Source organism: Myotis lucifugus, unplaced genomic scaffold (assembly GCF_000147115.1).
Source record: "Myotis lucifugus unplaced genomic scaffold, Myoluc2.0 scaffold_155, whole genome shotgun sequence".
NCBI classification, from domain to species: domain Eukaryota; kingdom Metazoa; phylum Chordata; class Mammalia; order Chiroptera; family Vespertilionidae; genus Myotis; species Myotis lucifugus.
Window position 1 is genome coordinate 1309805 of NW_005871203.1, and position 10387 is coordinate 1320191.

General features: G+C 42.4%; 2 protein-coding genes and 1 pseudogene across 2 annotated transcripts in view; 2 read left to right on the forward strand and 1 right to left on the reverse strand.

Annotated features, from left to right (window-relative positions):
* AURKA (aurora kinase A) overlaps nt 1-277 on the reverse strand; it is a 15596-nt gene extending 15319 nt beyond the window's left edge. The window contains exon 1 of the mRNA XM_023759418.1: nt 90-277. The gene's annotated coding sequence lies outside the window, so the exon portion shown is untranslated. The remainder of the gene's footprint in view (nt 1-89) is intronic.
* A 496-nt stretch (nt 278-773) lies between these two features.
* CSTF1 (cleavage stimulation factor subunit 1) lies at nt 774-10387 on the forward strand. The gene is given in 7 exon segments (XM_014461442.2): nt 774-792; nt 1402-1602; nt 2990-3246; nt 3248-3268; nt 3421-3618; nt 4103-4493; nt 9598-10387. Coding segments are annotated over 6 exon segments (1296 nt in total). The 5' UTR covers nt 774-792; nt 1402-1433; the 3' UTR covers nt 9858-10387.
* LOC102420792 lies at nt 6645-7527 on the forward strand (annotated as a pseudogene).

Here is a 10387-nt window from a genome sequence, read left to right on the forward strand (position 1 = left end):
GCTGGAGCGGTCGGGCGGGGGGCTCTAGGGGACCACGGGAAGGAGGGGAACGGGAGCATGTGAGCGGGGAGGAGTGCGCGCTGACTTGCCAGGCTGGGCCTGCTTCCTCCTCTTCAAGGGCCTCGCTCCCTCCAACCCTAGTTCACCTCTCTGCCGGGTGGTAGCGGAGTGCACAGCGAGGGGCCGTCTCTGCCCTCCCGATCCTTCTTCCAGCCCCGGGCACAACCGGTCCTGGTTGGGTTCTTCGGTCCTCGGGGTCCTCACCTGCAAATCGGGGTGGCGATTAGGCGCTCACTAGCCCCGCGAGCCCGCGCGCTATGCGCTGAGAACGGAGCTCGGCCTCTTTTCTTTTTAAGCTCTGCATCCCATAATGCTCCTGGCATGAGCGAGGAGACGGGATGGAGTAGCGGTTAAGTTCTGGGCTCCGGTGTGGACAGTCCTGGCGGCCACTTTCATCTTGGGCGAGTTCCTCAGCCACATGTTACTTTCAGTGGGTTTCCTAACCTCTTTGACTTAGTTTCGTCTTCTCTGTTGTGTTCTGGAGTTGTCTACGCAAGCATCGAATTACATGCATTTGCTTCCACGTGTACTTACTAAGTTCACTGAGTGAACTTATGCAGTGAGCAAATGCTGCCTTATAAAGTGCGCAGCATGGTGTCTGGCGAGTGCTCAGTAGATGTCGACTGCTGTTACTAACACCCGTCAGTACAGCGCATTAAGGACTGGGGCTCCGGGCCCCAGTAGCCTGGGTTAGAACCCAGGCTTTGCCATTTACAGGCTGTGTGATCCTGGGTGAGTTAGACCTCTTCGGGCTTCCGGTTGCCCGTCTCCTAAAGAGGATTAGGTGAGGATTTAGTGAGGTAATGCGCATCAGTTGCCTACCCGATGTGTGTGGAGTGTATAGCAAGTCTCACAACTAGTGCCTGGAGCACTTCGACATCTGTAAATCCACCTAAGTGCCCAATCCTTCAAGTTTTGCCTCCCTCCTTTTTGTTGTTGTTTTGACCATGTTATTTGCCAATATTTTATTAAGCAATTCACCTTTGACTTTTTCCAAAGCATTCGGCTTGATTAAGTTTTCATAGCACAATAGGTGTTTTGCCCTCATATCTTGACTTATTATCTAAATATGTAATTTAACAACCTCAGTTGCTTCAAAACATGTATTAAGACTGAACATAACTGATATTAGTAAACATACACTCAGCTAGTGGAAACAGTAGTGTCTGGAGATATAACAGCTGAGGAACCTGATCTCAGGCAAACGAGTCATTGACCAAAGATAAGGCAGGTAGTAGAGCTGGGATTTGAGCCCTGCAAGTCAGATCCAATTTCTGTGTTGCTTCTGTGATTTCCTGGTGCCTCTCTTCTTCACCATCCACCCTTTTTCTCTTTTTGCAGCTGGCAGGGAAATTGTTTTCCTCTTCTCCACGATGTACAGAACCAAAGTGGGCCTGAAGGACCGCCAGCAGCTTTACAAGTTGATCATTAGCCAGCTGCTCTATGATGGCTTCATCAGCATTGCTAATGGCCTCATCAATGAAATCAAGCCTCAGTCTGTTTGTGCACCCTCAGAGCAGCTCCTGCATCTCATCAAACTAGGTAGCTGTGAATGCAGTTCATTGATCCCTTGACAAGGTTTCAGATGTTCTCGCCCATCAGAATTTTTCAAGATTATTTCCACTTCTTTAGTGTTAGTACGTGTCAAGTACAGTGCTGGATACTGAAGGAGATAGCATAGTCCAGGTTATGAAGACTTCGAGCTGGTTCTAGCCTAGGATCTTTATGCAAATTATCTGGACCCTTCAGTCATTAGATTATTGACTCTTCAAGTCTCAGCTCACATTGTCATCCCAGAGTCCTCACCTTTTCTAAAACAACCTCACTATTATCCCCATCCCCATCCCCATCCCCCCCCCCCCCACACACACACACACACATGCTCTTAGTCTAACACACAGTCCCATTTCCTTCCTAGCACAAGTACTGTCTGAAATTTTCTTTAGTGTTTTGGGTTGTTTCCCACACAACCTATACCTCTCCCAACAACAAAAATGGCAAGCTCCTCAAAGATCAGGACCTTTTCTTGTTCAATAGTATGTGCTGGTGCTTACCTGGGTCACAGAAAACAGTGAAATATAGAATTATCAAACCTGTTTATACCCTCTGACCTGTGAGAATTGTGAGTGCCAGTTGTGAGAATTTTTATTTTAAGACGTGAAACAACTTTATGCATGGAGAAGGGTCCAGAAGAATTTATACAGCCATGTTAACAGTAATCATCTCTGGGTGAAATAGGATCCTTTTTTATTTTTTTGTTCATCTGCATTTTTAAGTTTTCCTTTGCTAATAAACATTGTTTATATGATGTGTTGAGTTTTTTAAATTTAAAACACATTCTTGATAAACTTCAGTTTATTTAAATAACATTCTTTCAAATGTTTCACTAGTGTTAATATATCTGACTTAATGAGCTTCAGAGTTTATATTAACAGATTTCAGCACTAACGATATAAGCTGGAGTAGGAAAAATGAATAACTACAGAACTGCTTTTTGTTTCTGTAGTTGTAGTTACATAGAACATTTTGGAGGCAAAAATCAGCAGAGGTGACTACTTACTAAAGCCTGGCCTTCTACAACCTATGTTCCCTTACAGTGTGGTCACTGCATGCACCCTGGTCAGTGTGCTTAGTTTTGTAAAGTATTAAGTGTCATGCACCTCCAAGAAGCAAGTTGATATGGCAAACATCTTTCCCAGCTCAGATCCCAAACTTTGTCTTGGCCTTATTTTTTAGGGAGAGAGAACCATTGATTTGTTGTTTCACTTATTTATGCGTTCATTGGTTGATGCTTGTATGTGCCCTGATGGGGGATTGAACCCGCAACCTTGGCATATTGGGCAACACTAACAAACTGAGCTACTCAGCCAGGGCCTGTCTTGGCCTTTAAAATAATACTTTTCATGCCCTTAATTTTTATTCCTTTCAGGAATGGAAAACGATGATACTGCAGTTCAGTATGCAATTGGTCGTTCAGATACAGTTGCCCCAGGAACGGGCATTGACCTGGAGTTCGATGCAGATGTCCAGACCATGTCCCCAGAGGCTTCAGAGTATGAAACCTGCTATGTCACATCCCATAAAGGACCATGCCGAGTAGCTACCTATAGTAGAGATGGGCAGCTAATAGCTACTGGGTCTGCTGACGCCTCCATAAAGATACTCGACACAGAAAGAATGTTGGCCCAAAAGTGCCATGCCAATAGAGGTAAAAATCCGGTAACACTGTTACTGTTTGCCTTTTGTTCCTTCATGGGAGAAGGGGAGAGTGGTTTAAACCAGCTTTACTGAGCATAGTAGCAGAGTGCACTGTGAGTTAGATTTCACACTTTGCATTATCTCCTTATCTTACTGGTCTAGGTTATGATGAATGAGACTGCACAACAGAATATGGAAAACCACCCAGTGATCCGGACTCTTTATGACCACGTGGACGAAGTCACATGTCTTGCTTTCCACCCAACGGAACAGATTCTTGCCTCTGGTTCAAGGGATTACACACTTAAGTTATTTGATTATTCCAAACCTTCGGCAAAAAGAGCCTTCAAGTACATTCAGGTTAGGAATGTTTGAGAAGAGCTTTATGTTTTTTCTTAAATACAGTGAGCTGTTGTATGGCTATTCTCTTTTTAGAAGTAGTCTCAGTGATCATACATGAAATGAGAGTACAGCAACAAGGATGTATGCCACAGGTGGCACATGGTTCACGTGTTGTCATGCACCCACATCCTCTGGCGGGTTGGCACTGCTACGAGTCCAGTTCATGCAATAAGGATTCAGAGTCCATTTCACTCTAAAGATTGCAGATCCGTTTGAAAACAAACAGTTCATTAAAGTCACTTATGGTAATAAAAAGTTACTCACTTAAAACTGTCAGGTATTTGCTGGAAGTCACATTTGGTACCTTAAAGTACTTTGTTCTTTCTCATACCTGATCCATTGTTTAATGGATTCTTTGCATCATCCAAATATTGTCCACATTTCCTCTGGAAATAATTGTCCCACAGTTGGTCATTTAACATTCATGTCTCTGTCCTAACAGGAAGCTGAAATGTTACGCTCCATCTCTTTTCACCCTTCCGGAGACTTTATACTTGTGGGGACTCAGCATCCTACTCTTCGGCTCTATGATATCAACACATTTCAATGTTTTGTCTCTTGCAATCCTCAAGATCAACACACCGATGCCATATGTTCTGTTAATTACAACCCTAGTGCCAACATGTATGTAACTGGTAGCAAGGACGGCTGCATCAAGTTGTGGGATGGTGTCTCGAATCGGTGCATCACAACTTTCGAGAAGGCACACGACGGTGCTGAAGTTTGTTCTGCCATCTTTTCCAAAAATTCTAAATACATTCTTTCAAGTGGAAAAGACTCTATAGCTAAACTTTGGGAAATATCAACAGGACGAACGCTGGTCAGATTCACAGGTATGTGAGAAATTGATATTACTGAAAACTTATGCATCATTTTACAGTTCTAAGAACTCATTTTAGATAAGGGAAACCAAGGCTTAAAGTAGGTAGGGCCAAATCGTTTAGCTAACCCTACAGTTAGTAAGAGGCAGAGCTGGAAATAGAGCCCTAGTTTCTTTTTTTTTTTTTTTTAATATATTTTATTGATATTTTACAGAGAGGAAGGGAGAGAGACAGAGAGTTAGAAACATCGACGAGAGAGAAACATCGATCAGCTGCCTCCTGCACATCTCCTACTGGGGATGTGCCCGCAACCCAGGTACATGCCCTTGACCGGAATCGAACCTGGGACCTTTCAGTCCGCAGGCCAACGCTCTATCCACTGAGCCAAACCGGTTTCGGCGAGCCCTAGTTTCTTACCTTTGCTTTTCTCAATACATAATAGCTTAACTAGATCTGATTCCATGCAGGTAGCATTTGAGAACTGGTGGTCTGTTTGCAGGCTGACCGCCTGCCCTCTTCTCTGCAGTCCAGAGAAAAGCCTCCATAAGTGTACACATTAGGACAAGGAAGGCTGAGAGGGAAGATCTTGGCCCATTCCTAAGCGAGCAGAGGTAGCCCCCAAGGGAGACCACAAGTGTTCTGAATTGAACCTAGATAGAAAGTGGGTGCTTCAGACAGAAAAAATTGTTCTGCTTCTCATTAATTCATGTAGGCCTCTAATTGGTAACAGTTGTGGCTGTGAGCTCTGTGATGAGATTTAAATTTATCCTTTCACAGTAGTCTGTTCAAGTCTAGCTATTTATAGTGAGTGTTGTTAAAATATTGTGTCTCATTCTTCTGTTCCTGTAGAAGCAAAGGCTGTTGTGTGATAGAAAACCTCCAGTAAACTTCAGCTAGTTTCCTCCTCTGTGATATGCTTGTGTCATGTGCTGAAATTGCATGACTCTAACCTAAAAGCTCCCAAAACTGTTTTGAAAGGGGCTCTGCTATGGTGTTAAGATAGTGTTGCAGAGAAAATTGAAGAGTTGGTGAGATCTTGACCACTAGGGAGCAGCATAGCCTACTGCAGTTTTAGTGCCTTAAAACCTGAGTTTGTTTCCTGCTGTCTTTCTGGCTTCTGGTATAGCAAGTGTTGGGAAAAGTCATTTTTTATTGTAGTTCTTGGTGACTTCATTGAGCACTTTTGTATGAAGCTTGTTTGAAAAATATTTGATTATTGCTATGAAAAGACAGTGTGTGCTGCAAAAGGGATGTATAAAAGTGATCAAGTAAAATGGGAAAACCGCCTGGCTGGCGTGGCTCAGTGGTTGAGTGTCAACCTATGAACCAGGAGGTCACGGTTCAATTCCCGGTCAGGGCACATGCCCAGGTTGGGGGCTCAATCCTCAGTAAGGGGCATGCAGGAGGCAGTCGATCCATGATTCTGTCATTATTGATGTTTCTGTCTCTCCCTCTCCCTTCCTCTCTGAAATCAATTTTAAAAATCTTAAAAAATGGAAAAACCTCCTCCCTCTTAAGAAGATACACCAGACTGCTGACAAGAATTTATTATACTTGGGTTTTTTTTAACGAATGTTTGAAATGTTTTATGGTTGGTTTTGGGGGGCAGTTGGGAGTTGATTTTAAATAAGGTTGTACTGAATTTATATGCAAATTTCAGTTTTCCTAATTCACAGGTTAAGACCCTTCGTGTCAGCAAATTTAGATGTTTCCAGTTTTAGTGTTTAGTTAGAATTATCTATAATAATAAAAGAGTAATATGCTAATTAGACCGGATGTCCTTCCAGATGACCTTCTGGACAAAGCCAGGGCTGCAAGGGAAGCCCCAGTCTCGGGTGCCAGAGGGAAGCCAGTGCCAGCAGCTGAGGGAAGGAAGGCCTACTCTTGCATGAATTTCATGCATTGGGCCTCTAGTCTTAAAATAATGAAGGAAAAGAGAAAAGTACGAATTACACGTTAGAAGTTTTGATATTAAAAGTTAATTGAAAACACTGTAAACAAAATTAAGGAAGAGACGGGGGAACGGGGGCTTCCTCTGATTATAGGCCTCTGAACCGAGAAGTGGCATTGTTTGAGAAGCCAGCAACTCGGGGTTATGTGGTATCAGCCCCCTCGGCCAAATTTGGGGGTGTGGGGCCCGAGCGCGTGGGGTTGAGGGGGGGGTCCTGGTCTTTGGCTTCTCAATTCAGTCCTGATTCAACAGCGAACATGTCTCGGCCTGTCAGAAATAGGAAGGTCGTTGATTATTCACAGTTTCAGGACTCTGATGACGCTGATGAAGATTACGGAAGAGATTCAGGTCCTCCAGCTAAGAAAATTCGATCATCTCCAGGAGAAGCTAAAAATAAAAGGTGATCTGGAAAGAATTCACAGGAAGATAGTGAAGACTCAGAAGAAAAAGATGTGAAGACTGAGAAGGATGATTCTCACTCAGCAGAGAACAGTAAGGATGAAAAGGAAGATCATAAAAATGTGCACCAGCAACAGGAGGCAGCCTCTAAAGCAGCTTCTAAACAGAGAGAGATGCTCCTGGCAGATGTGGGCAGTGGAGAAGAACCAGAAGAGGATGAGGCACCACAGTTCCAGGAGAAAGATTCCTGCAGCGACGAAGATTTTCTAATGGAAGACAATGATGATAGTGACTATGGCAGTTCAAAAAAGAAAAACAAAAAGATGGTTAAGAAGTCCAAACCTGAGAGAGAAGAAAAGAAAATGCCCAAACCCAGGCTAAAGGCTACAGTGATGCCAAGTCCTGTGAAAGGCAAAGGGAAAGTTGGTCGCCCCACAGCTTCAAAGGTATCAAAGGAAAAGACTCCTTCTCCCAAAGAAGACGAGGAGCCGGAAAGCCCTCCAGAGAAGAAAGCCTCGCCAGCCCTCCGCCCGAGAAGTCTGGGGATGAAGGGTCCGAAGATGAAGCCCAATCTGGGGAGGATTAAAAGTGATGGTGGTTTCAGAGAGGTTTTATTTAAAAAAAGAAAAGGGGGAAAAAAAGAAGGAAAAAGGGACAAAAAAAGAAAACTACATAAGATAGAACATGGTTTTGGCTTTGACTCATGGGCTTTCAGTGCTTTTTTCCCTTTTGTTGAAAATAACTTTCTTTTTTTAATTTTTTTTTTTTAAGAAAATCTTTGTATGTTTAATTTACCTTTTTGTCTATGGGTTTTTTCTTTTCTACCACCCTCTTCTCCCTTCCTTTTTCAATGAAAGCCATGTCAAATTATCACTAGATTGACTGCTTCATCTTTTTATTTTTAAAGGATGGTATACCACAGTTGTAAAGCAATAAGATTTGAGATGAACACTATGGAAATGTTGCTTTTTGCTAAACAGTAGCAAGTTGAAAGTAATCAAAAAACAGAAGGATTTTAGTTAAAAATGATTGCTTCTTTCTCTACTTGGATTTTAAAAAAATCAATTGCCATCTAATACAAGTTTATTTTTTACCTTGCGGGCAGGGCAGGGGTGGGTAACCTGACCTTGTGTGAGAGTGTGGGTATGTATCCTGTTTCTTGGATAAATTTTTACTAAGGGTAAAAAAAAAAAAGAAACCTAGAATTTAAATGGCAAGATCTATATATCATAGTGTATTTCTTCTCAAACTGACAATGTTTAGGTTATAAGCAAATAAACTGCCGGTTAATGTGAAACTTGTTCACAAAGGAAAAAAAAAACTTAAAATGCTGGATTAGAGGGGAAATAATCATAGCATATATAATAGACACATGTCAGACATTGGTCAGTGAACACAGAAAAGATAAATGACCAACCTCACTGAAAAACTAAGAAATGAAAAGGGAAGTATCATTTTGTGCTCATCAGATTTCAGGAATTTAAAAGGTTGGTATTATCTAGTATTGATAAACATCTCAATAAATACATTGTTACGAGTATTAATTAGTAAAATATTTCTGGAGGGCAATTGGTGTCACATAACAAAATTTTAAATAAATACACAGGGTGAGGCAAAAGTAGGTTTACAATGGTTCATATGAAAAATAACAATTAATAAATAATAATTATTGTACTTACAACTGTAAACCCACTTTTGCCCCACCCTGCATCTTTTGACCCACTATACTCACTCTTAGAAATTCAACCTAAAAAGACCGTTGGGCAGCATGCGCAGGCACAAATGAAGATGTTCACCCAGCATTGTCTGGAGTGATGGAAAGTTAGAGGCAGCATGAATGTCCACCAGAAGCCCGAGTAAACTGTGTAGGAACAGTTGTTGAACAGGTTCTCCCTCATTTGATCCCCACAGCAGTGTTGGGGTGCTGCTGTAATAATCCCCATGAAACAAGAGAATTAAGATGGGGTGAAGTAATTTGTTCAAGGCCACATCGCTAACAAGTGGTGACTCCAGCTCAGACACCAAAGTTTGTATTGTTATTCATTACCCTATGTTCCCTTTTTATATGGTCTCCACTACTGACTGTGGAATAAAAACAGCAGATGATATATGCTCAGACTTATGTAATTTCAAATGAGTACAACACAGATATGTGGGAAGGATAATCATCAAAATATTGACTATGGGTGTAAAATTATCAGGCAGTTTTTATGTTTTATACTTTATATAGTAGTTTAAACAAAATATATTTTTTTCATGGTCATAAAACAGTATAATGCTTTCTTTTGGAGAGTAGATGTTCCTACATCCCAGTAATTCTAGTCCTAGGAATTTAATTCTAAGGAAGTAATGTGTTCTGAACAAAGAACGTTTATCACCACGTTGCTTACCATTGGATACAGACTAAATGCCTAGCAGGAAAAGAACTAAGTAATGATGTTTCTAAACGATGGGATAGGAACATTTGCAGACAGTAAAAATGATGGAAAATGTACCCAACAGAAAGTTGGTTTAAACTATGATAGAAAAGACATATATGATGTGGCACCAGTTTTGTATTGTTTTTTAAAAGGTTTTTATACCTCTAAGTGCATCACAGTTAACAGTTGCCTAAGGGATTGGGCCCAGAAGTGGTTCTCTTTTTCATACTTTAGCAATTTTAAAATGCTCTATGGGATTAATAGCCAAAGTAGAACAGTCAGAGTGAGGGTCTAAGGTGTGAACTTGTAAAGCTACCTGGCCCTTAACCTCTCGGTCTGTGCGCAGGTGCTGGCTTGAGCGGGCGGCAGGTGCACCGGACACAGGCTGTCTTCAACCATACAGAGGACTACGTGCTGCTGCCAGACGAGAGGACCATCAGCCTGTGCTGCTGGGACTCACGCACAGCTGAGCGCCGAAACCTGCTGTCCCTGGGCCACAACAACATCGTGCGCTGCATCGTGCACTCGCCCACCAACCCCGGCTTCATGACCTGCAGCGATGACTTCAGGGCCAGGTTCTGGTACCGGAGGTCAACCACAGACTAGAGCCCCCCGCCTTAAATAGGGTTCCTTTCTAGAGGACCCTGCCCCTCCCTCCCATGTGTCCCATCACCAGCCTCAGTAGAAAGTCGTGGTACCATCTTTGGCAGTCGGGCTGCCACCTCTACATCCTTCTTGGATTTTGTACAAAAGGGTCCTTTTTTACCTTGATGTGGAATCATGGTGGAAAAAGTGGGAAACGCAGACCCCTGCTCTGCACTCACTGATTATTACAGTGTGATTTTCATCGGTTTTGTAAATACAGGACTTGCCATTTCTCTGAACTTGATCTTTTGAAGAAGGGTAGAGTATTAAAGTGCTTTCCAGATCTCGTGTGGATCTGTCCTGAGGAATTCTCATTGGGCTCTTTTGTCATCTTCTGTGCCTGTTCCCCATCCTCTCTGTGTTTTCCTTTCCAAATGCATTTTGACCGATGAGTAGGCATACCTTGAGAATCGAGTTTCGTGCCCTATTAAACCACTTTAGAGAATCAGTTCTCTGAAAGGACATCCTAATAATAAAGCTCAGACCTGCAA